Below are 27,280 nucleotides of genomic sequence, written 5' to 3'. Positions count from 1 at the left end.
TCTTGGCAGCTTTCATTGTCATGCCTCTTGAAGCGATTGAAGAGATTGCGAAGAATATCAACACGAGAGTCACGCTGGGTTGATACTCCTTCATTTACTTTGCACACTCTCTCCTAGATAAGTGTTGCAGAGCCCAAAGCACTCACTCTTCCAAACTAGCATGGGCTCAGATGGCCACAGATGATATTCTTCGCTTGAGAATCAAGTTTCTTGAATTTCTTCACATCCACAGCAGAGACACTAGAAGAGATGATGGGGACGCCATGTTCCACAATATACCAGAGATCATTGTCAATAGCTTGTAGATGCATTTGCATCTTGTTCTTCCAAAAGGGAAAGTTCTTTCCTTCAAAAGTAGGACATGCTGCAGTAACCTTAAACATGCCTGCAGTCGACATAACTAAAACTCCAGGTGGTTAAACCAAAATCACACAGAACAAGGGAGTACCTTGCTCTAATACCAATTGAAAGTGCGTTATATCGACTAGAGGGGGGTGAATAGGAGATTTTTAGAATTTCATCACTGAGGAAATTCCTTTTGAGGAAATTCCTCACTCATGACTAACTTACAGCGGAAACAGTAAAGGATCAGAAGTGCAAAGTTTCACAACAGCAGTTTTTCAGTGTGAGGAACGTGAAAACTGATTGCACAGTGAGCAGGCACGCAGAAAACATATGAGGATTAACTAGCGTGAAGAATTTGGGGTTGAGGAATTTCAGAGAAAGTCTTCAGCAAATTCTTCAAACAGTAACAATGAAAGTCATCAACACATAATCTGAGGAAAGTAAGGAGTTGAGGAATTAGAACCCGTTTCACAGCGAAGACAGTAGTTGATGACCCAGTTCCAACTGCTGTGACAGTTGTACATCTGGTTTGGAGCGGCTTGGTATTGAAACCAAAGGACACACAGTCCCTACCGTATTCTCCTTGGGCTAAGAACACACAGTCCTCGCCCAACACTCGTGCTAAGTCTTCAGGGCAGACTTCCAAACCCTCACAAACTTGGTCACTCGGCGATCCACAATTGACTGCTCGATGGCTCTAGACCATGACGTCTAACCGTTTGGAGGATGCACAGTCCTGAAAGGTAAAAGGCTTCAGTCCCACACAGGAACAACTTCTTCAGTGATGCTCAATCACTTGGTTCTGGGTTTGTGGTTTGGTGTTTGGGGTTTTTCCTCACAGATGAATTACGCTCGAAGACTCTGAGGAATTGGGTTGCTCTTATGAAAAGTGTCAGTTTCTAACGGAGCATCCAACCAGCTAATGGTTATGGGGGGGCTATTTATAGCCTGGGAGCATCCCGACATGATTTGACACTAGTGCCCTTAAATAATATGACCGTTGGTGTGGATAAGACCAATGATGTGGCGTGGCTATCGAAACGGTCGGAACCCTCAACTGTGAGAGTCCTCATGTCACTCGTATTCCTCACTTGAGTCTTTTGGTAGGATTAGGCTTGGGTTGAGCATGATGAGGAAATTCATTCCAACGTGTAACTTCGACCCCCTTTAACAGTACGGTGTTCCTATTACTCAAGTGTGAAAAAAATAAGACAGAAAGAGTAAATCTTCATGCTTCAAAGTCTTCAAAATGATTTTCTTCAGGACACACCGAATTCCTCAATTTCAATATCTTCATGAGGAATATCAATTTCATCGCAGATTCTTCGCGATTCAATTCTTCAGCTTCAGACCAATTTCTTCAACCGAAGATATACATTTTTAGGGGTCGATATTCATCAAATATTTCAAACTCCTCAGTGACTTATAGATCCTGTGTACACTCAAGAGCACATTAGATACTTAACCTATAAGTCTTCAAACCACCAAAATCACTAAGGGGCACTAGATGCACTTACAATTGCAGTGGCTGGGAATTGTGAGGAGGATCACCAAGAAGGAAAGGAATAGGATTGGCAAAGATTGAAGCTTCAAGACTCTGCATTTTATATTTATGTGAGAAATCATATTTGAGTCCATAGGAAAGCCAATACTATTAAAAGGGGATGATGTATCTATGATTATCTGGTTGCTCAAAGTGCTTACAGATTAGCCACCAAAAGCGTCAACATTTCTCCCACAAAATATTCTGTCCAAAACCCTAAAGTCAAAATTGGTGCCACCAAATTTCCACAATTGGCCATACCGAGTTTTCCTTGGACAGAACCCAAAGCTAAACCCTATCAAATCGGTGCAACCGAGATTCGCTTCGGTACACATGAAAAACAGTGCCCACCTTGTTAATGTCTATTTGACAAAAATCAGAATTTCTGGGTTTTTCATATGAGTTCCACCGAGTCAATGGAACTACCTAGGTCAACTGAATCGGTCTCACCGAGATGTTTTATATCGGTCTCACCAAAAAGCCAAAAGTTGAGATGTTTTGCACTACTCGGTGCAACCGAGTTTTTGCTTATGTTCCACCAAGTTGGGAAATAATGTTGTAACAACTGGGTTTTTGGAGATGGCTATATATACCCCCCACCTCCCTCTCATTCGTAGAGAGAGTACTCAGAACAAGCAAACCTTTCCACCATTCGTTTTCTGAAAGAGAACCACCTACTCATGTGTTGAGATCAAGATCTTTCACTCCAACCATATGAATATTTATTTCTAGCCTCCCCAAGTTTCTTTCCTCCCAATCAATCTCTTCTACCAAGACAAATTCAGTGAGAGAGTGATTGAGTGTTGAGGAGACTATCTTTTGAAGCACTATAGTAATAAGTTCATCCTCCATACCACATCTATTACCTTTTGGAGAGTGGTGTCTCCTAGATTGGTTAGGTGTCGCTTGGGAACCTCCAAATCATGTGGAGTTTAACCAAGAAGTTTGTAAGGGCAAGGAGATCACCTACTTCGTGAAGATCTACCCCGAGTGAGGCTAGTCCTTCGTGGACGTAAGCCATGGTGGAATAGACAAGGTTGCTTCTCCGTGGACCCCTTGTGGGTGGAGCCCTTCGTGGACTCGTACGGCTGTTACCCTCCGTGGGTTGAAGTCTCCATCAACGCAGACGGACGTACGATAGCACCACCTATCGGAACCATGCCAAAAATCTTTGTGTCTTATTTGCGTTTGATCTTCCTATCTCTACTCCTTATTTACATGTGCATGTCTTTATTTTTCGCTGTTATACTTGTAGATTTGCATGTGTAGAGTGTGCTAGACTAGCTATATTTGCTAAAACTTGCCAACCATTAAAATTGGGAAATGTTAGATTTTAAATTGTCAAGTTGTCTATTAATCCCCCTCCTCTAGACATACACTTCTTGATCCCACATGTACGCCCATGGAAACATACCTAACCCCAAAAAGAACTCTCACAAAGACCATGGGTTAGTACACAAAGCGTAATGAACAATGCTTACCATACCATGAGATCACTTGATCCCCACTTGGTATATCTTCTACGCTCTCTCTGTTGATCAACGTGAATAACTTTTTGTACTTAGTCTTTATCAACCTTGTATCTTTCCAACGCTCTTCATTAATATGATGTCTTGAAGGTAAACATGAATGATCACACAATCTTCTTCTTCAAGACATGCTTGCAATAGGTTCAACACTCACATGACCAATCTTTGGATAACTCCTTGAATATCACCTTGGTCAACACATAATCTTCTTCTAATAACCTTGAAACCAACAAATGGATTTCAAGCAATGCCTATGGACACACCCTTCAAATAAAAGTCAATGCAACCATTAATCCATAGGGATTGCCATCAATTACCAAAACCAATCATGGGGCACCATGCTCTTTCATATGCAATGTTTACGATAAAATGAATGTAAACTAAAAATCATGCATAATGGACATGTAGTTGGCTCAATGGTACATGATATATGAAGTTATAATGCAACACATGCGCTTTAATTATGGGTCTAAAATAGACACCAGCCATTGCAATGTCAGTTGAGGCATTGCCGAGTGCTTCTAATGTGTGTATCATGTTGTTCAAGAGGTACTCTGATAAGGGAAATCTAATGCTCATGTCTCAGTTCAGAGACATGATTCATGATAGTCTTTCTTTCCTTTATTTGTGCAAGCTCATTATCTCTTGTTTACTTCTAGCTTGCTCTTGTGGTTATTTCTTTCTTTTACTTTGTGCAAGCTTATTATTTCTTGTTTACTTCTAGCTTCTTGTTACTTATTGTGCTTGTCATATATAATTTGTCCAACTAGTTGCATATCTAGACAACCTATTTTATTGTTGAGCCTAAATTTTGCAAGCGAAGTTAAAAATTGCTAGTCGCCTATTGAACCTCCCCTTCTAGCCGACCATACTGATCCTTTCACTTGTGTCATACTGATCACACATTCCATTTGCAGTAAGTGTTGTGAGCAGATATATGCATGAGCCTAGAAGTGAACATCTTGAGACAATATATGAAATCTTGAGATACTTGAAGGGTTTTCCTCGGAAAGGACCGAGATATACAAGAGCCATGGACACCTTCTCACGGATGGTTATTGTGATGCTGACTGGGCTAGCTATCTGGATGACAGGAGATCGACTCCATGCCATTGTGTTTCCGTAGGAGGAACTCTAGTGTCTTGTAGGAGCAAGAAAGAACGTGTTGTTTCCAAATCAATTGTAGAGGCTGAATATACTGCCATGTCTCAGGGATTGAGTGAGTTGGTATGGACATGAAATTTATTAGAAGATCTAAAGATATTGAAGACACTTACTTCTTACTAAAAAGAACTAACAAAACAACACATATTTGTTTGGCTCTGACGAAATGACACATCGTCATGTTCTTCTGCAATGAAGTTCGTGAAAAATAATAATACTATTTTGACCATGTCACCCGTTCAAGAATGCAAACTTTATTTTGCCACGTAGTGGTCATGCTAAACTTGTGTGTACTGCAATGCTAAATGGTGTAATACTCATTTACATCCGAAACTCTAAAATTGGCTAAACCTATAATGACCCCCTCTGTTTCCAAGTCCTAATAGACTAGTGTTAAGCTAAATAAGGTGTTAAGCTGATCCAGGAAGGTGTCAATGCCCTCACAACTGCATTCGGAGCATGTGTATATGGAGCAACAGACTACATCGACCGCAAACTCGAGAACCAAAACACACCGACTGGGTTGGTGCCTTGTCGACGCTAGAGGAAGGCAAGTATATGTTTACACATGATTTTCTTCGTTGACAGCTTCTAACATATTTCTATTGTAACCGTGTCAAAAAAAAACATACATATTGGACATACTTCTAACATGACATCCTCGTAGTGAAATCCTAGATCCGTCGTTGATGGCAAGAGCGCCTTTCGAAAACTTGAGCACAAAGAGTAAAGAGTTGTGGTATGGTAGCCCATGTGGAGTTGAAGACGGTGAAAGCACACATGACGCAGGCTCTGGCTTCATTGCATCATGATGCGGCAATCGGAATCGGAATCCTGAGCCATCAAATGATCAGCGGCGGCAGATGCAGGTGAGCAGAGAGGAGGAGGCCAGGCCAACATCACACACACACACACACGCACGCACGCACGCACGCACAGGAAGGAAGGAAGGGCTCGGTATCGGTATCGGTAGTCCCCACCCCTGCTTTGCTTCGCTTCTCTCGGCTCGATCAAATCCAATTCAACGGCCGAAAAAAAATACCACCCCCGGAGAGGAAAAAAAGCCCAGGCCGAGATTGCGAGAGGGAAGGGAAGGGAAGGGAGAGGAACACGAAGGGAAGCTACGGAGAGCGAAGCAAGGACCCATCCACCCCCGCCCCCACTCCACCCCACCCCACCCCACCCCCGCGCGGCGGCAGCAGCAGCAGCAGCACCCGGGCCCCGCGCCGACCCGAGCGAGCGCCAACCAGCAGCAGCGGGCGGCGCGCCACTTCGAGATTCCGGCGGGCGGGCGGGCGCAATTCGTCTCGGCCGGGTCCAATCCGCGGCCACGCCAATCCGGAGGTCAGCTCAACCCCCCTTCGGATTCGCGCCGGCTCGCGCCCATTCCCCCCGGCCGGAGATCCGGGCTGCACGAGCTCGCCGGCGCCCGGGATCATGCCTCCATTGCCCTAGGGTTTGGCCGGCACGCGCAATTGGCCCGCCCGCATGCTCGATTCGGGCCAGCGGCACCGCGCGCGGGGCGAGTGGCGGTTCGTATCTCGCCAATCGGTGCGCTGCCACTGGAGATGAGATCCCCTCCGCGGCCGGCGAGCTGGGAATTGGTCTACGGCCTCGCGCTCTGCGGGAGGCGGCATAAGCCCTAGCGATTCGATCCCGAGCTGGGTTTCGTGCGGATTCGTGCCTTCTCTGCTCTGTCTCCCAATCGCATATTGATATTGGGGAGGTTCCCAGGGAGGGGTGGTGGTGCTTGTATGGATACAGTTAGAGGGGAGGCTTGGTCAATGGCTCCACCACAGCAGCAGCGGCAGCCGTCGGGGCCTCGGGGTCCTCAGCCGCCACCGCAGCAGCAGAATGGTCGCGTTGATCTCCGGGAGCTCAAGGCTCAGATGGAGAAGCGGCTTGGTCCAGACCGGTCGCGGCGATACTTCGGCTACTTGAGTGGTTACCTGTCGCAGAAGCTCAGTAAGCCTGATTTTGATAAGATGTGCCTGCTTACATTGGGCCGGGAGAACCTCCGGCTGCACAACCGGCTCATCCGCGCGGTTCTCTACAATGTCTACCAGGCACAGTGCCCACCTCCACCACCAGATGCTGGGAGGTCTGTCGGACCGTCGGCCAAGAAGGTTTCCCACGCTGCTGGATCGCTTAATTCTTGTAATGGGGATGCCAGGCTGTTACAGGTCCAAGGATCGAGGTCTATGGGCGCACTGCAAGATCATCAGTTAAAAGATCGGTTGAAACATATGGGCCCAAATGGTAGGGTGGAGGCTGCTGCCAGTCACACCCAGGTTGTTCATGGGGGATCTGCAGTTACAGAGAATGGCGCATTGAGTTCACTTGAGTTGAAGAGATCGGTGTCTTTTCAACAATGTGAAGCTGCAGAGCCAATGGCAAAGCATCTGCGTGTGGATCAGTTGCTGCCTGAAAATGCGCTTAGGCAAAGAAGAATTATGAGCGATGCTGCAGGTCATTCTGCTCAAATGTCGAAAAGTCCTGTACGAGCTCCACTTGGGATACCCTTTTGTTCAGCAAGTGTAGGTGGATCAAGGAAGTTACTACCGCCAGCAGTTAATGCAGGGGAAGATCACTTCAGCAGCTGTTATGAGCAAGGTCAGCTGTTGAACACGGAGGTTCTGCGTAAGCGCATGGAGAAAACAGCAGAAACACTGGGTCTGGCAGGTGTCACAATGGATTGTGCCGAGCTTCTGAATAATGGTTTGGACTCGTACTTGAAGAACCTGATTAGGTCATCTGTTGAGTTAAAAGGAGCTGACGTTCGAAGAGATGCAAGAAAAGGGGCATCATACAAGCAGCAGGCCCATGGAAAGCAAATTAATGGTGTTTTGTTGCCGAACCAAGTTCAGATGCAGTCAAGCAGTGGACAATCAGATGCTACAAATGATGGCAGAAGTCAACACTTGATCTCTTCTCATGATTTCAGTGTAGCCATGCAGCTAAACCCTCAACAGCTTGGGGAGGACTGGCCAGTCCTCCTTGAGAAGATATGTCTACGTCCTTCGGAGGAAAATGACTGACAGATGGAGCTTGCTAGTTCAGATGAAATTTTGTCCGATGTATTTCTTCGTGCCCCATCTGATGTACATTCGAGCTGAAGTAACAATACTGCAGTCACATCATAGAAGATGCACGTTTGGGGATCAAGGCAGAATTCTGCTCCCAGATTTGTAGTGAAAGAAAGTCAATTCTTTTGTCCTGATAACTGATGCCCCAGTAAAGGAAGTCATCTTCTGTTCATGCTGCATAGGGCCCATTAGCACTCCCGAGGTGGAGACTGTTACATCCATAAGTCCCAACTTCTATGTAACATCTGGCATAAAGGGACAGAGGACAGCAAAATGCAAGTGCTGTCTTGTAACTTATAGGAAAATGTTCTGTAAGTTTCTAGATCAGGATGTACATTATTGATTGCAAAATTTTCTAGAGTATCTTCAGTACTAATTCAGGATCATGGATGTTAATTTTATTTAAATTCTTTGTAACTTTTTTGCAAGTTATATTCTAGATCCAATATTTCTCTTTTCACCCTTGACGTCCATGTGTCTGTTCAGGGGCGGCTGGTGTGTTGTCTTAATTCCTTGTGTTTTTACTCTAGAGTCCAGAAATAAAATGGTAGATGTATCCATAATTGAGTTGTGTATCATGATTGCGGTTCTCTTGTTGTCGCCTGAAGCAAATGGATTATTTGTTCAAAGCTGTCTTTAATGTATTTAATGTTTTTCTATCTTACGCTTTTTGTCCAATATTTACTTCTGGAACGGAAAGAAATCTCATGCAATTTCAATTCCATATAATTGCATATAGATGACGATACCTTGAATGGGCACATTTTCTGTGTCAATAGATGCATGCTGTGAGTATGATGCCTGAACTTTATCTTCCGCGCTATATAAAGTCTGAAAAAGTCCTATTCAATCAACTCTGCCATTTACATGCATCAGGAGGCTATCTTGCCATTTACAGCCATTCAATATCCCAAGTATTCTCCAGCACATGGTAGATATACATCATAACGGACATTTTCTGGACATATACATGTGTCAGGATTGATTTGATGAATCTTCCACTTCAAATAATTGATATGATTTGATGAATCTTCCACTTCAAATAATTGATATTGTTGCATTTCCTCTCCGCCTCTGTTGCGGACTTGGCCCTTCCCTTTATTGACTCATCTGATTTCTTATCAACTTTGAGGATCTGGAACTTGCCCTCCGGCTTATCTGAGGCCCTGATGGTTATTTAAGGTATTATCAATACATTGTGTTTTCTTCGCTTACTTCTGAATTCTACATGCTTTATTATTGGATTGGAAAGCTTTCCCGTTTCATCTTGCATACACGCTATTGCAGTACTTTTCATATTTTGCAGAATAGATGTTAGGGGGTGAGTTTTTTGCTTGAGCAGCCTGTTGTTTCTAGTTTCAGCCCTGAAGAGGCGCACCAACAGCAGCAGCATCCTAGCTAAATATGGTAAGGGAACTATGTATAACCTTTTATGGAGAACTTGTCATTTTCCTGGTGTGCTAACATGATGTATTGGAATATCAATAGCTGTTGCAGAGCACTGGATGGATGCACCTGTTGTTCTCCTTGGACATTACTGCCTTATCTTTTCCCCTAAAGATATGTGTTGCCACCATTTTTCATCTCTGGACTGGTTTAACTCTTGTGTTATCCACACTGCAGATATACTACGTGTGAGGAGAACAGTATCCTAGCATAGTAATCTTGAAGGCAATTTCGAACTGTGCAAAGTGCAAATAAACCCTGCTCCTTAAAGCACTCTGCTCTCTCCTTGTTTGAGACTTTCCCTGGAGGTTTGTGATGCCCTCTGTATATATGCCTGCAGCTTCATATGCTGGTATAGATCTGTACTGAAGATGGCTAGTAAAAGATGTCAAACTTTGTTCATTTTTGGAAATTTGTTTTGGCCACGGCCTGATGACTGAGCTGGATATTTTCTTGTTCTGCAGACCCAGTGGCAGGGAGCGAAATCTGGTAGGCGAATTTCTTCCGCCACTCCCTCTCCATTTGGAAGCAATGGCGAAATGGTTCTGAACTTCTGAAGCTAGTTGAGGGACTGCCGCAAAAGATATATACAGACAGACTGGTACCATCTCTTGACCGAAATTAACTGAAAAATATTTACATCAAAGCAGCAGAGAAAGAAAGGAGCTATATGCATATAGCAGGGGGACTTTGACTCTCTCCGTTATCTGAGGATGACAGGCTCGCCGGCGCTCAGCACCGAGGCCGGAGGTCGATGGAGTGGTGGCGGCGGCGCGGGCCGAGCCAGACGAGCGCCGTCCCGGCGGAGCCCTTGGGCGGCGGCGCCCCGGCCATCATCTTCTCCGTCTCGGAGCGCTGCAGCATCTCCCACATGACCTGCACGTCCTCGTACGCGCACGTCTGCACGTCGTCGTGCAGCTTCACCAGCGCGCCGCCCCGGCCATCTGAGCAAAAGAAAAATGTTTCAGTCATCAGCAACACCTACATTACATCTGGTCAGTTCCACGGTGCTCATGCACAACGGCGAGCAGGTGTCGCTGGCCATGCCGCCGCTTCTCTCGACCGTCCGGTCCCTATGTATCTATCTCTATCTGTCTAACCCATTCCATCGCTAGTGACGCGCCTATGGTGACGCAGTACATACATACGTACAGATATATTTTTTGGCCAGTGGCCACAAGAGACAAGGAGGACTGAAGAACGGCGAAGCATGCCACCACGGAGGAAGTGGCAGTTGCCGCCCAACAGTGCGGCACCCATTCGTCCATGTATATCTACGAGCTACGACAACCAATTCCTACTCCTGAACTGATGATCAAATACGTACGTGCCAAACGGCGCGTGTCTATCTGGCCAAAAATTGTTTCATCTCATCTCCGATATTGTACCGATGTATAACTAAGAAACAAATTCAAGCATTGCATTAGCGGCACAAGCAAAACGTGTCTCTCCTACTACCGTCACTCTACAATTGTGCCAAAATGAAAACTTGCTCGGAAGAACAAGATCGACGTGATTAATTTACACTAAAGTTCTCTTTTATTTTACTCCCTCCGTCTCAGTTTATAAGCCCGGCAAATATACCTAGGTCATCAATTTAACCAACTTAATGAGAGACATATATCATAAAAAAATATATCATTAAAAACTTTAGATGTTCTATTTTATAATAATATAATTTTTATATTAAACAATATATTTTATATAAATTAAATTAACGATATAGGTAAACTGTGACGGAAGGAATACTTTAAATGAGCATTTACTAGAGGGAAACACAAACATTCCCCCCTGCACAAACCCATCGTCATCCATACATGCAATGCTACGTAGTTTGTGAAGCCTGATGATTGAATAAAATAGGCATCGTTTCCAAAGGAAGTGCGTACGAAGAAGAAGCAGACGAAAACCAAGGTCTGGCACGCCTCTAGGACCCACGCGCAGTGCGTGCAGGTGTGGTATGGTCGTCTGACTATGGAGTCCAGTCGTGTGCCTGCATGAGATGCACCGAGGCCACGTGCCAGGTCCAAGTATTCTTATAAAAATTTAATGCCACAAACTTCAAGGCAGAGGCATGCATGCATATAGGAGTAGTATATCTGATATTTATACGGAGGATTGCATGGCGTGTCCTGTTGCGCACAAACTAAACGACGGCCACCAACGCCTCGTGAGTCGAGACGCTGATATCTCTCTCTCTCTCTTCTCTCTTCTGGTAATAGCTGCGCTATCCTGGACGCGTACACACGATCAGTTCAGACGTCAGGATCACGTGTGTGCTCGACACCAAGGACGAACAGGTGCTTGCATGATTTGATCAATATCCAGACCTTTGACTTTTCATCTCATGCATACATACGAATCATATGGTATAATCGATCGAGTTATCACTCCATCAGCGATTCGTTACCTAATTAACAGATCGATATCAAGCTAGCGTTGCCATTTGCGTCCTCTGAACGAAGGGAACAGTCAAAGCACAAGCAGGAGCAGCCATGTCTAATAGACGAGAAGATGTATGGTACGAACCGGCGAGGTGACGAAGGAATAGTCAGTCTTACCATGTTTCTTGCGACGCAGGCGCGCGGCGGCGGCGGCGGCGACGACGACCCACGCGCGCCTCACCGGCACGGCCACCGCCTTCTGCCACCACTCCTTCGACCGATCCATCGACCTCCGCCGGCCGCCGCCGTCCAGTCGCCGGCGGCCTCACACACTGTATTTCCTCTGCCTCTCGTTGGAGAGATGGTGAGAGGGAGAGAGAGAGGAGGGAGATGGAGAGGAGGAGAGAACGGGAAGGCTTGCTTATATATGCGCGGAAGATCAGGGATATATCGCCACCTATCCCTGTTGGCTAGTCTACACGTTGCCTCGGGCGGCGAGCCAGGCGCCCATTCCTAATACGACCCCTCGAGGCCCATGACTCATCCTATGAGCACCTTAAAACCTAACTTGCATTCGCTAATAAATCGGGCCGATTAAAGCATGCACGGCCGCTTTCTAATGCCCCTCCCAATTTTAGACTTTCGTGTTTCTTTTTGTAAAACTATTTTTTTGTACGCGCAAATGCTCCCAGAGCCGAATTGGATACCTGCTGTTCTAATGCATTTTCTCAGATATGTTGCGTGTTTGTTATGGTAGATTTCACTTTTTGTTGAATTGGTGCAGATATAATTAAAGGATAATTAATGATCTACGCGTAAAATTAAAATATGAGACTACGTCGTCACTTCCTCATTCATTATATTCAGAGGCTAAGAAACAGCGCTACTCACAAAAAAGCCCCCGCAGCGCTCCCGAGTGGGTGACTCGGGTGGTACCCCCAGCCCTAAGCTGGTACCACCCCTACACCCTCTTCTTTCCATCCATCTTCGAGCAAAGCGTGTGCAGCCGACTATAGTGATCCTTGACTGTGGTGGAATATGGCTCTTAGATTCGATGGTGGGTGCCCCGATCGACGATGGCACGTCGGCGTTGCCTTGTAGCGGTGGTTCCCTTGGCCCATTTCAGGAAGGATCCGTTGTGGCATGTGATGTGCAGCGATGGCCTCTACAAGCCTACAACTATGTGCTCCTTCGTCGCATGCACGCGTCCTGCCCTTCTTTGGAAGTGTGGCACCGATGATTCCTAGAAGGGTAGTGTCAGGGCAGTGGTCGTTCCCCTCTTGCCACAACTCTCGACACATGTGTAGTGGTGGGGTTCCCGGAGCCTAGGACGGTTCGGGGAAGGGCATGTTGGGGAACGTCGCAAGGAAAACAAAATTTTTCCTACGCGCACGAAGACCTATCATGGTGATGTCCATCTACGAGAGGGGATGAGTGATCTACGTACCCTTGTAGACCGTACAGCAGAAGCGTTAGAGAACGCGGTTGATGTAGTGGAACGTCCTCACGTCCCTCGATCCGCCCCGCGAACAATCCCGCGATCAGTCCCACGATCTAGTACCGAACGGACGGCACCTCCGCGTTCAGCACACGTACAGCTCGACGATGATCTCGGCCTTCTTGATCCAGCAAGAGAGATGGAGAGGTAGAAGAGTTCTCCGGCAGCGTGACGGCGCTCCGGAGGTTGGTGATGACCTTGTCTCAGCAGGGCTCCACCCGAGCTCCGCAGAAACGCGATCTAGAGGAAAAACCGTGGAGGTATGTGGTCGGGCTGCCGTGGAAAAGTCGTCTCAAATCAGCCCTAAAACCTCCGTATATATAGGTGGGAGGGAGGGGGCCTTGCCTTGGGGCTCAAGGAGCCCCAAGGGGGTCGGCTGAGTCCAAGGGGGAGGACTCTCCCCCCCCCAAACCGAGTTGGACTAGGTTTGGTGGGAGGGAGTCCCCCTTCCTTCCCACCTCCTCCTTTTTTTTCTTTCTCTCTTGATTTTCTTCTCCTTGGCGCATAGGGCACTTGTGGGCTGTCCCACCAGCCCACTAAGGGCTGGTGTGTCTCCCCCAAGGCCTATGGGCTTCCCCGGGGTGGGTTGCCCCCCCGGTGAACTCCCGGAACCCATTCGTCATTCCCGGTAACTCCGAAAACCTTCTGGTAATCAAATGAGGTCATCCTATATATCAATCTTCGTTTCCGGACCATTCCGGAAACCCTCGTGACGTCTGTGATCTCATCCGGGACTCCGAACAACATTCGGTAACCAACCATATAACTCAAATACGCATAAAACAACGTCGAACCTTAAGTGTGCAGACCCTGCGGGTTCGAGAACTATGTAGACATGACCCGAGAGACTCCTCGGTCAATATCCAATAGCGGGACCTGGATGCCCATATTGGATCCTACATATTCTACGAAGATCTTATCGTTTGAACCTCAGTGCCAAGGATTCGTGTAATCCCGTATGTCATTCCCTTTGTCCTTCGGTATGTTACTTGCCCGAGATTCGATCGTCAGTATCCGCATACCTATTTCAATCTCGTTTACCGGCAAGTCTCTTTACTCGTTCCGTAATACAAGATCCCGCAACTTATACTAAGTTACATTGCTTGCAAGGCTTGTGTGTGATGTTGTATTACCGAGTGGGCCCCGAGATACCTCTCCGTCACACGGAGTGACAAATCCCAGTCTTGATCCATTCTAACTCAACTAACACCTTCGGAGATACCTGTAGAGCATCTTTATAGTCACCCAGTTACGTTGCGACGTTTGATACACATAAAGCATTACTCCGGTGTCAGTGAGTTATATGATCTCATGGTCATAGGAATAAATACTTGACACGCAGAAAACAGTAGCAACAAAATGACACGATCAACATGCTACGTCTATTAGTTTGGGTCTAGTCCATCACGTGATTCTCCCAATGACGTGATCCAGTTATCAAGCAACAACACCTTGTTCATAATCAGAAGACACTGACTATCATCGATCAACTGGCTAGCCAACTAGAGGCAAGCTAGGGACGGTGTTTTTGTCTATGTATCCACACATGTAAATGAGTCTTCATTCATTACAATTATAGCATGGATAATAAACTATTATCTTGATACAGGAATTATAATAATAACTATATTTATTATTGCCTCTAGGGCATAATTCCAACAGGGCAATGGTGTATGTACGACCTAATCTGGGCCAATACAAGTAAAATGTGGATGTGCCTCGTGGATGCACGGATCATGCCTGGTTCGTTGTCTGGTGGAAAAGCTTACATATGCTCGAGGCGCGCACATGCGGGGGAGGGGAGTTGAGTGAAGTTCCCATCCACTCGCCGGCCTATGCAAGTATTGTCTTTACATGCCCGATCACAAAAGAATATTAGTTTGATAGTATGTGCAAATAAAATCTTCCCTACCGAACCGGTAATCCGAGCCTCCAAGCTCAAGGTGTCATCGCCGTCGTGTAGGCACCCACTGCCTCCTTCTACGCCGCCTCCTCCTTCTTGTCCACTGCCTCCAACTCATCTTTGCCGATGCAACATCATGTAGCGGACGTCTTGCACATTCATTCGTGCGTCGGCATCCCATGATTCCAAATTCAAGGAGAAAATCTTGGCGTCCCCCGCATGGACTGTGATCTTCACCTTCTTTTCTTTGAGAAGAACCTTACTCTTCTCGAACATGGCCTTCTTTTTTTTGAGCTCGACACTCTACTCTTTGAGCGCTAGATTCATCTCGGTCATTGTGACATCCCAGGAGTATGCTACAACAATCATTGTAGTTAAACTACACTGATGGTCAAGATTAAGCTAGTGCCTTTGCTAATCTATTATGATCACAGTTGGAATCAAACTCCGATTCAAAAATCTTTTTGCGACTCAAATTCATTTCAAAAGTGAATTTAAATTTTTTGCAATTTTTAAATTAAAAATCTTGTTTGGGTGGCAATAAATTCCTAGGTATTTAAAAACTTGAAACCAATATTTTTCCAAGTACTTTAGTGCCTCAAAATAATTAAAACTGGGACCAAAATGATTATTAAATGACCTGTCGCATTTTACTATAATTAAATAAATTTTAAACCTCCCCAAAATAATTGTGGGATGTTATAAAATTACCATAAAAATTGTTAGGCAAGTCCTATATTTTTATAAAGTAATTTTAGGCACTAAAAATAAAATTGAACAAAAGATAAAAGTAAAATAATAAAATTATACAAGAAAAAGGGGGGAAAGACCCTCCCCCCCCCACTAGGCCGGTCCAGCCAGCCCAACCACCCCACCGGCCCACCATACCCCTCGGGGTATTTAACCCCCCCACCAAACCCTAACCCACCACCCCACTCCCTATCTGCCTCCCCCGCACCGAGTCCTCCCCTCTCTGGCGGCTCCACTCGCCGACCAGATCCGGTGGCAACTGCGCCACCCCACTGGCAACAACAACCGCCGCCTAACATCGTCGGCCGTCCCCGCTGACCTCCCTCATCTCTTCCCCACCTTCTCCACTGAGCCTCGCCGCCCCAATCCCCAGCAATGCTGGTGAGCTCCGGGCTTCGGCCCCTCGTTCCCTCCTCTCTCTCCCCCAACTCCGGCGAACGCCCCGCACCGAGGCCCCGCCGTCGGCGGCCTCCACCGCACTGCCACTGTCGGCCTCGCTCCGGCCCCGCGCACCTCCAGCCACCGTGGCCCCGCCACACCGCCCTAAACCGGCGCCGCACCACGCTCGCAGCCTCGCCCCTCCGACAGCCCCACGCGAGCCTGATACGTCTCCAACGTATCTATAATTTTTGATGGTTTCATGCTATTATCTTGTCAAACTTTGGATGTTTTACATGCCTTTTATTTATTTTTTGGGACTAACTTATTAACTCAGTGCCAAGTGCCAGTTCTTGTTTTTTTCATGTTTTTGACCCCTTTCAGAGGAGATTTTGAAACGGAGTCCAAACGGAAGAATATCCCCGAAAAGATTTTTTCTGGAACGGAAGAAGATCGGGGAGCTTGGGAGCCAAGGCAGGGATGCCCCAGGGGCCCCACAAGCCCCCACCCCGCGGCCAGGGGGGCCGCGCCATCCAGGCTTGTGGGCCCCCTGAGCGTCCCCTGGCCTAGGGGTTGCGCCTATATATTCCCAAAAATTCCCAAAAAAATTAGGAGACCATCGAAAGTACTTTTCCGCCGCCGCAAGCTTCTGTCTCCGCAAGATCCCATCTGGGGCACGTTCTGGTGCCCTGCCGGAGGGGGGATTCGGACACGGAGGGATTCTTCATCAACACCATGACCTCTCCGATGATGCGTGAGTAGTTCACCATAGACCTACGGGTCCATAGCTAGTAACTAGATGGCTTCTTCTCTCTCTTGAATCTTCAATACAAAGTTCTCCATGATCTTCATGGAGATCTATCCAATGTAATCTTCTTTTGCGGTGTGTTTGTCGAGATCCGATGAATTGTGGATTTATGATCATATTATCTATGAGTCTTATTTGAGTTTCTTTTGATCTCTCTTATGCATGATTTCATATCCTTGTAATTCTCTTCGAGTTGTGGGTTTTGTCTGGCCATCTAGATCTATGATTCTTGCAATGGGAAAAGTGCTTGGTTTTGGGTTCATACCGTGCGGTGACCTCACCCAGTGACAGAAGGGGTAGCGAGGCATGCATCGTGTTGTTGCCATCAAGGGTAAAAATATGGGGTTTTCATCATTGGTTTGAGATTATCCCTCTACATCATGTCATCTTGCTTAAAGTGTTACTCTGTTCGTCATGAACTCAATACACTAGATGCATGCCGGATAGCGGTCGATGTGTGGAGTAATAGTAGTAGATGCAGAAAGTATCGGTCTACTTGTCTCGGACGTGATGCCTATATGTATGATCATTGCCTTAGATATCGTCATGACTTTGCGCGGTTCTATCAATTGCTCGACAGTAATTTGTTCACCCACCGTAATACTGGCTATTTTGAGAGAAGCCTCCAGTGAACACTATGGCCCCCAGGGTCTACTCCACACCATATTTTCAGCCTTACACTTTTTACTTCGTTGCTCTTTCCGCTTTCAGATCTCACTTTGCAAACAATCTTGAAGGGATTGACAACCCCTTTGAAGCGTTGGGTGCAAGCTTGTTTGTGTTTGCGCAGGTACTTTGGACTTGACGAGGCCCTCCTTCTGGATCGATGCCTTGGTTCTCAAACTGAGGGAAATACTTACTGCTCCTGTGCTGCATCACCCTTTCCTCTTCAAGAGAAAACCGACGCAAACCAGAGAAGTAACAAGAAGAATTCCTAAGCGCCAGGGAAGGACTTTTGTTGCCACAGCAGAGCCCCCTGCTCGATGTGTCGCTTCGCGCCTCCCTCACCTCGCTCGGCCCACGCTCGCCGGTGGCCACCGCGCCGACCGCGGCTCGTCCTGCCACCGGTGGGTGTGGCCGCCATTGCCTCCGGCCACGGGTCGTCACCTCGCTCCTTGGCATTTTTTCTCTGTAAACAAGGCCCCCCTATAATTATTTGATTTGGGGCAAATGCCCCCTTCCCGTGTGAATGATAGAGGGGGCCGAGGACCCCCCCCCCTCTAAAATGCAATAAGAAAGAGAGGGATTAGAAAAATATGTATAAAATATTCAATAAATAAATAAGCATTTAAATTAATTAATTAATTAATTAGTGAACTAATTGATTAGTTAATATATTGTTTAAGATTAAATAGATTAGTTATTGAAACTGTTAATTAATTTGATTAATTAATTGTTTTAGACAGAATGGCACATGGCTCCTCCCCTAAATTAACATGATTAATATTTAGTTAGTTAACCCTAATAATAAATGTGCCTATGACGTGTGGGCCCACTGGTCATATTAACCAGTCAACAAACCTGTTGACTGCTGATGTCATGCTTACATTAGGCTGATGTCATAATTTTAATTAGGGTTTTTTATTTCTGTGCCCCTCGTTTGTTAGTTCTACTCATTCACCCCCACGCTCTTAACTTTTGCTCCCTTTCCCCCACTCCCTTTCCCGAAACCCTCAGAACTGGTCACAGCGGACCTTGACGTCGGGTCAATGGCTTGACCGTTAACTCCGACGAGTGGGGCCTCATAGGGCGGAGTACACACACTACAAGAAATATGCTCATATGTGATGTTTTTTAAAATGTCGTTGATGAATTCGTCATAAATCTATGACGATTTCATCCGAGATCGTCGTAAACCGTTTGAGGGGATCAAATCTACATATAAATTACGACGATGTGAGTCAAAACGTCGTAACCGCATAAGATGAGATCGTCATAACTTTTACGACGATTGTAAAAATGTCGTAACATGTTCTAACTATGTTGACATGTCACTCGTGGGTCCATTCTATCCCACCTGATCCTAGTTTGTGAAGCAACCTACTATTCTATCATTCCGAAAATTCTCGAAAAATTCTCATAAATACTTTGGACTATATATTCCTCAAATATGTGAAAACCCTCCCTTCCATAGTTCGAAAATAATTCAAAAATATTCATTTTCCTATTCTGTTCAGAATAGCACTTTGTGAAGGAAGTGCTATTTCTATTTCTTTGATTACTCTCATATTGTTTGGGCACTCTTTCCTATCCAAATCATTGCCTCATGAAAACTTTCGTAACGATTTGCCTAGTAAGTCTTTCTCAGCAAATTTCCAAAGTTTGTGTTCACCTAACAGCTTTGTGAAGGAAGTACTAGATAGGAATATCCTGATGAGTTGAATTTTTTCCACATCATCTATGTGCCCAAAACGTAGCTCTCCATAAAATTTTAGCCACATCTAACAATTCATGTGAGCTCATCATCCAATCTTTGTTTTTGGTAATATTTTCATTTTGTGAAGCAACTATGTTTTATATTGCTTTATAGTTGATGCAAAATTTACCACGGGATGATACTGACCATATAACCTCACTGCACTAAATTTTAGCTCATATAATTCAGCCAGTTTCTCTCAATATTTTCCCAATATTCTATTCAGTAGAGAGCATTGTGAAGGAAGTACAATTTTTGTTTATCCAAATTTTATGAATTTTTTTACAGTACCTTAATGTGCCCAAATTATCATCCTCCTCCAAATTTAAGCTCAATCCAATCATCTATGTGAGCCCAGTTTTAATTACCATTTTCTGTCCAGATTGGCACATTGTGAAGGAAGTGTCACTTTGGCATGTCCAAATGGTATAATTTTTATACAGTGCCTTCATATGCCGAAATTAACATTATACACCAAATTTCAGGTCAATCCATTCATTCATTTGATCCTAGCTTCAACATCCATATTTCTGCACAGTGTGTTACTTTGCAAAGCAAGTGCCACTTAGATTCATCCATTTGAGTTAAAAATTTGCCAAGAGAGTCTCCTTAGTAGATGATCATCCTCAGCCAAAATTTAGGCCCATTGTCTATGTGAATTACCCGCACCGCTAATCAAACACTTGGCTGCTAATTCATGTTTGTGCTTAGTTCAGTCTCCTCATGAGATTATTCTATTGTATTATTCTTGCTAACACCTATCGAGGGATTGTCCAACCCACCAGACATGACTATTCCACCTAGAACACGTGGCAATGCAACGGTTAGGCGGTGACCATGCGACTGGCGTGCAAGTTCACGCACTCTGGAGTTGGGGCCCTCGACCACCATGCAAACCTCGACGTCAAGGCACCACACCATGTATTTATGATTAAATAGATACTTATATACCTATAAATGATTTTTGGGAAAAATAAAGAGCAAACTATAACGCAGCTGCAGTTCAAATTTGACCCGCTTCGAGCTGAATCGACATAAATTTGTCTTTTTCACGAGAGGTGGATAAAATCTTTTAACACCCAACCATTTTGTCAATTGTACATTAAATATGGACTAGTATTTTATAAAAATTATTTGGTCCAATTTTAAAACAAATATATGGTAGGTCCTTCACAAAACAACTCATTTTGATCACTTGAAAAATGGAAAATGATTTTTTCATACAAGTAAAATGAAAACTTCCTTAATCAACATTGTTTAGCATTCCGATATGCACCCTTGTAATATTATATCATTTCAACAAACTATGTCATGAATGTGGCTATAAGATTGATCATTTGGCTTAGAAGTCATGAATCTTCACACATGATAGCTCATTTGTAAGAACACTTGTTTAAAATAATTGTCGTATTACAAGTTTATTATTTTTCCTGGTAACTTTGTCACATATAATGACACAATGCAATGGTTTCCATTTTTTTGAATTTGTTTCGAATTTTCCATGGCCATTTTGAAAACGCGGTCAAAATAGCGGGTATGACCGTTCATACCTAGTGGTTGAATCTTGGAAATGTTTTGATGTTTCTACGATTAAATAGATACTTGTGTACCTATAAATTGTTTTTAGCAAAAATATAGAGCAAACTATAATGTAGATGCAGTTTAAATTTGACCCGCTTTCACCTGATTCAACAAAAATTTGTCTTTTTTAGGAGAGATCGATAAAAGCCTTTAACACCCAACCATTTTGTCAATTATACATTAAATATGGCCTAGTATTTTAGAAAAATGATTAGGTCCAATTTTGAAACAAATATATGGTAGGTCCTTCACAAAAAAGTTCATTTTGGACACTTGAAAAATGGAAAATGATTTTTACATACCAGGAAAATGAAAACTTCCTTAATCAATATTGTTTGTCATTCCAATATGCATCCTTGTGCATAATATTATATCATTTCAACAAACTATGTCATTAATGTGGCCATAAGATTGATATTTTGGCTTGAAAGCCATAGATCTTCACACATGATAGCTCATTTTTAAGAACACTTTTTTAAAATAATTGTCGTATTACAAGTTTATTATTTTTCCTGGTAACTCTGTCACATATAATGACACAATGCAAAGGTTTTCCATTTTTTTGATTTTTTTTGATTTTTTCATGGCCATTTCAAAATGTGGTCAAAACAGCGGGTATGACCGTTCCTACCTAGTGGTTGAATCTTGAAAATATTTTGATGTTTCTCTGATTAAGTAGATACTTGTGTTCCTAGAAATGATTTTTCGAAAAAATAGAGATCAAACTATAATATAGCTGTAGTTCAAATTTGAGACGCTTCCAGCTGATTCAACGAAAATTTGTCTTTTCCACGAGAGCCGATAATATAGCTACAGTAACCTATGTAATTAGCTAGCTTCATGTTTGACCGTTCCCGTTTCTCTATTCGTTCGTATCCCGGCTGCTCGTCATGGCTCGCAGCAGTGTCTCTCGTTGCTGTGGCTCGTGAACCCGCCTTGTTGTGCTGACCACTCCGCTCCAGACCAAGAGGAGCGTGGTGGTGATGGAGCCCTTGGTGCCGTCGACCTCCATGACCAAGTGGGCGGTATCTCGACGAGCTCCATGTGGTGATGGAGTCCTGGCCTTTCAAAAATTATACATACCCACATAATCCTAACAAGCATGCAAACAACCCTGCCAAATCAAACAAAAGCTAGCTAAAGATAAGCTGGAAGAAGGGCAATGACCCATCTTATTTAAAATTTCAGCAAAAGATAAGCACAAAATCACATCAAACAATGCCCTTTTGTAAAAAAAATTTGATAGACGCTTCACAAAATTCCTTTATTTTTAGTACCTGAAAACTATTTTAATTCATTGTTTTTTCGAACCAATCAAAACTCTTTCCACGGATTGATGACATGGCGCCCATCCATCCATCCATCCATCCACCTTACGATCTCACATCCATCCATCGATGTATCTACAGAAAAAAAAAACACCGGCAACACAAACCCTAGCTCAGACCCCTCCCCCCATCGCACCCTCGTCCCCATCTCCTCGCCGCCGCCACCTCCTCCCCGTCCCCGCCCCCTCCCGATCCAGTCCTGGCCTTGCCGCTCCCACCCATCGCCGACCTCGTCGTCCTCCTCACCCTCGCCGAGTTTCTTGCTCGCCTTAGCTCGCGGGGATGGAGCAGGACGCCGCGCCCGTCCCCTCGCACCAGGCCCAGGACGACGGCGCCGTGGACGGCTGGGCGCGTGACGACAGGGAGCCCCCTCCTATGGCGCCCCGGCGGAGTTCCCGAGGCCGTAGATCCTCCTCCGCGGGCGCCTCCGTGCAGCCAGGGCCTCCGTGCAGCCAGGGCCGGCCCGATCCTGACCCCATCGCCCGTCCATGGCGACCGCCTTCGACTCACCGGCTTCCTCCCCGGCCGCCGCGCCCTTCCACGACGACCCCTTCCTCAGCTTCGCAGACGGCGGAGCCCCGGCGGCCGACATCCACGTCTCCGGGAGCGGCGGCGACGACTTCCCGGCCTCCCTCGGCCCCTACGCCTTCCGCCACTACTCCGCCGCCGCGCACGCCTCGACATGCTCGACTCCAACGGCAACGGCATGCACCACGAGGACGACGACGGCCTCTTCACCGACTCCGACCCCGTCCTCCCCGACCCTTCCCAGATGGGGGCCCATGATGGAATCCTCCTCCGCGAGTGGCGCCGGTACGTGCGCTCCCTCTCCTTGCTCCTCTCGCCTAGATCTGATCGATCTGGCCCGGCTCAGTTTGTTGTAACTTGTCACGGCTAGCTACGCTTGAGAAATGCTAAGTACTAGGTAAATTAAATCTGGGATTCAGTAGTGGGTGTTGTCGAAACAACAAAGTGCAGTCGGATTCGCATGATCAAGTCCCAATTTTTACAGCCTGGAACTCTTTGAGTGTAATTACAGCATTAGGTTTAACCAGTAGGGAAATGAAATTGCCATAGGTTTGATGTGATTCATGGTCTTTGCAGCTTCAGTAGTACATTGGGATTTTAGCTGAATAAGAATAAATTATTGATTGCAATTCAGTACATGTGCTGTCGTGCTGTATGATGGTGTGACTCAGTGCCTTTGCAGCTTCAGTACACTAGGATTTTAGTTGTATAAAAGCAAATGATAGCTTGGCATTTTGACATACGATCCGCCAGGCCTGACGCTGCTCGTCTCTTCGAAACTTTGCAGGGCAGTATCGGATGGGCGCGTGCGGCCGAGCCCACCGGGTGTGGGGCTTCGCTGTCGCCGTCGATGACGCGGTTCGGGATCTCCACGCGCTTCAATGCCACCTCGTCGGTCGTGTCGGAGGCCGCCGTCGCGTCGTCGGGCGCCGTCCATGCGGTGCCGCGGACCGAGCCTGTCGTGTCCGCCGAGTGGCTGCACGCCAACCTTAGGGACCCCGATGTGAAGGTATATATAGCACTTGCTGTTGTGTTGCACCTGCCCTCTAAAATCTGAATGTCAGTTGTACAGATAGTATATGGGTGCTCCGTCTGACTGGGGTTCTGGTGCCGTGGCAATTTCTTCACGCATTGCTAGAAGTGATAAATCTGTTTGCTAAACTTAGTACTAGTTGTAGCATATATACAAACTTTTACTATGTAAAAACTAAAAACATAAATATTTGTGTACGGCTCCTGACGTTGACTTGTTTATCTCCTGAGCGCCGTCTTCTCCTTAGGCTCCAGGTTGTTCATCGGAGGTAAGATTCGTACATCTCACTCCTGTCCAGTGTTCATGCTAATGTGTGAATCATACCTCCAGCAATAATGCGCTTTGCTGACTTATGGATCAGGGTGCCTTGCGTTCAGTTTCTTGTCAATTGTTTGATGCCTGAACCTGAAAATCTTCACCATTTTAGATCTGACAAACTTCCTATCAGTTATCTCTTTTGCTAATTTATTTAGTAAGTTCATGCTAGTTTATCAGTCATCCTGCTTGCTGATTTTACTACCACAATGCACCATTGTCCTGTGAAATAGACTCTGTCCTTTTTTTCACTAAATGTAAAATGCAAGAAGTGTGCTGATGACTGTTTTACTAAATAAATGGTTCAGGATGTTCTGATGGCCTACTGTTTGGCATTGCTGACCCGGTGTGAGCGGGTGTTCTGATGGTGTACTTTGTCTCAAAATGTAAGGCCTTTTTTAACACTATGGGAATAGAGGCAAATTAGCGCAACACTTGCACATTCATTCAGTTCTTGTGTTCATGGAATTTCTTTGCTCCAAAACTGTAGGGCTAGAAAAAGAAACACATAAATAATACATGGTTGCACGTGCAAAACAGAGGATTGCGAAAGCATGAGAATTTTGGGTGGTTGATTCAAAGGAACACATGAATGCTAAGATTATAGCCAAATCAGGGTCAAAACACATGTTTGGAATCCCTTCTTCACTGATGCAACTTCTGTTGTGTATTTATATCTACACATCTGATATAATTGGTCAGCCGGCACATTGGTTCTCTGTATGCTCCCATTTAGGTGCTCTTGTGTTGAATGAATTTGTGTCTATGTGCTCACTCCTTTCAAATTGTATGGTGATTGCAGCACCTGCTCTGCTCTAACTATAGCTGCCATTTTTCCTCTTACAGGTTAGGAGGGGAACGATAAAATTATAGGAGCCCGACGTCGCCATGTTCGGGAAGAAGGATTAACAGCAATGGCGTCTCATCTGCCGAATGGTAAGTGGTAACAGATTTGCAAAATGAATGACAGTGTGTAGTCTGAATATGGCTCCCGCTTCGACGCGCACCTGTAAGTTGGCATATGGCTGCTAGTCATATCTGGGTCGTGGTGCTCTATCTGTTGTGTACCTTTTCTACAATGTTTGTGTTATATATAAAATCATGGATGGACATTATGAAATCAGTTTCTTAGGATTTTTCTTTGTATATAAGAGTAATGATGGGCTGTATTGTCAGGATTCTAAGGGATGCAATTAAAGTGGTAGTTTGTAGATGACACGACCATTCACAATTGATATCTTGTTGTCTGACTATTACAGGACTAGATCCTACCATTACATGACTAGTGTTGGGGATTGGGGCATGGGCGTGATGTGCATATGTTTTGCTTATTAGATGATGTTGTTACATAGTACATCATGCACTAAATCTGTTTCAGTGTGAGCTATGTCATTGGCTGGTATTGCTTATGGAAAATAGATAGATAGCTGCTGCTGTATTACACCTCCTCTGCTCTTACTGCATCTGTAAATGGATAGTGTAACATGTGACTAGATGGCTGCATAATTAGAGTTGAATTTTCTAACCGAAACATTGTGCTGTTATCACCTCCAGAACAGTTACAATTACTGCAAGCATCCTTGATAGAAACTCACTGCAATTTCATATTTCATATGCTCCACAAAGGCAAATTTAGTGTGAGCTAATTTTCTGCTAATTTGGTAGCTCCATATTTTTTTATAACTAGCAACTTTTATACAAATCTGACATCTAGTATAATGGATATATTTTATGATTTGAAGTTACTGATCTATGCTCTTGTGTAATGTTATGGTCTAATGTTTTTTGTTTTATCTCTTTTTCTCTTGCTAGGAAAGTGGTGAGAAGATGTCGATGATGCATACTTGGGACATTCAAATCAACACAACATAAAAATTTCTGAAGCTATGTCTCATAGGAGAGTGGAATGAACTCTATTGTTAGCAGATGTGTCATTGTTTTATTGGTCAATTCTGCTTGTTCTTGCTATTTCCCTGTGTAAGGAAATGTATTCATGAGATGAGTTATTGTGTTATGTAAACTTGAGAGATGTATTATGTGATGTTATATGATGGATGATTTTAATTTGACTTGGAGTTTTCTTGATTTGAATATGAAATAGTGTTGGATTTAATATTGGACAAATAATTGGGTTGAAAAAGGCCCAACAAATAGAAATGAAACCAAGTTTTCGAACAAAAAGTTGCTGAATTCAAAAATGATAAAGGGCCAAAACTGAAACTGGACCAAATGTATTTGGGCACTAAAAGGCCAGGGCCCAAATTATAATGATAAAAAAATCGAAACAAATACTAGAAATGTATGTAAATAGGCCAAGGCCCAATAAGAAAAAGCCCAAAGAAAATAAAACCAGCCCATGTGATCAATTGAAATGGGTTGGGCTGATTTCAACTATGATGTTTTGATTTCGTCGTAATTTTGCCACGTAGGACTGCCACGTAGGACTGAGTTAGATTGCCAATGACGATTTAGGATCGTCGTAAAGGTTACGAGAATCCAGGAATCGTTGTAAAAGTTACGACGATTTTGATCAAAACATCGCTGCTGTTCATTTCTGACGCTCCGTTTTCGACGCTTGGTTTTTCGTCGTGAGATCGTCGTAAATTAAAAACCATGACGATGTAGCGACGAAAAAATAGCGTCGTGTATTAGCATATTCCTTGTAGTGACATTTTGACCGTTACGTGGTAACTAGTGGGGCCGCGAAACTGACACTCACCTGAATCAGATGCAGTCGCTTCCGCGCCGCCCCCTCTGCCACCGTCGTGCCGCCTCTACTGCATCTACCCTCTATCCCATCTAGGATTAGGAAGCGATGTCGGGGGGGCGCCCCGTCCGGCCCATCGACCATGGAGATGATTGGGTCGAATCAGAGGCTGGTAATTCATGAATTCCACCTGGTAAGCATCATTTCCTCTCAAATTGATTAGGAGATCCGTAAATTAGGTTGTATTTGACCACCGTTGGCGTGAATTAGCGCAATTTATCTGAAATTTTAGGCTTAACTGCGCCCTTTATCTTATTTCAAACGAATAGGATTGATCATGCACTTGCTTTTCGGCTGGCGATTAGAATGGAAACTAGAGAGCTACATGGAACTAAACCGTATGTGATTTCTTGATTTTCTATCCTAAAGTGGTAGAAACCACCGTTTTGTTCAGAGATTTCTGTGAGGCACTGTATTGTGAGTATCCCTGGAGCACTGTGATGACCCACAAGTAGTCCTTTCGATAAGTAAGAGTGTC

The 27,280-nt window shown here is 44.9% G+C and overlaps 2 protein-coding genes and 1 long non-coding RNA gene across 3 annotated transcripts; 2 read left to right on the top strand and 1 right to left on the bottom strand.

Moving 5' to 3' along the window:
- The first annotated feature begins 5,664 nt into the window (after positions 1–5,664).
- On the top strand, positions 5,665–8,043 carry LOC123428071. The gene has a single exon (XM_045112235.1). The coding sequence runs from the start codon at positions 6,336–6,338 to the stop codon at positions 7,617–7,619; it is 1,284 nt and encodes a 427-aa protein (XP_044968170.1). The 5' UTR covers positions 5,665–6,335; the 3' UTR covers positions 7,620–8,043.
- Positions 8,044–8,697: 654 nt separating this feature from the next.
- LOC123428070 lies at positions 8,698–9,666 on the top strand. The gene is made up of 3 exons (XR_006622473.1): positions 8,698–9,074; positions 9,156–9,491; positions 9,578–9,666. It is a non-coding gene; the product is annotated as an uncharacterized LOC123428070 (long non-coding RNA).
- Positions 9,667–9,679: 13 nt separating this feature from the next.
- On the bottom strand, positions 9,680–11,929 carry LOC123428069. The gene is made up of 2 exons (XM_045112234.1): positions 11,675–11,929; positions 9,680–10,057 (listed from the first exon to the last, which is right to left on the bottom strand). The coding sequence occupies exons 1-2, from the start codon at positions 11,781–11,783 to the stop codon at positions 9,846–9,848; spliced, it is 321 nt and encodes a 106-aa protein (XP_044968169.1). The 5' UTR covers positions 11,784–11,929; the 3' UTR covers positions 9,680–9,845.
- Between the last annotated feature and the right edge of the window lie 15,351 nt (positions 11,930–27,280).

This window comes from Hordeum vulgare, chromosome 2H, assembly GCF_904849725.1.
Source record: "Hordeum vulgare subsp. vulgare chromosome 2H, MorexV3_pseudomolecules_assembly, whole genome shotgun sequence".
Taxonomy (NCBI): Eukaryota; Viridiplantae; Streptophyta; class Magnoliopsida; order Poales; family Poaceae; genus Hordeum; species Hordeum vulgare.
This window is presented reverse-complemented; position numbering and strand designations above follow the sequence as displayed.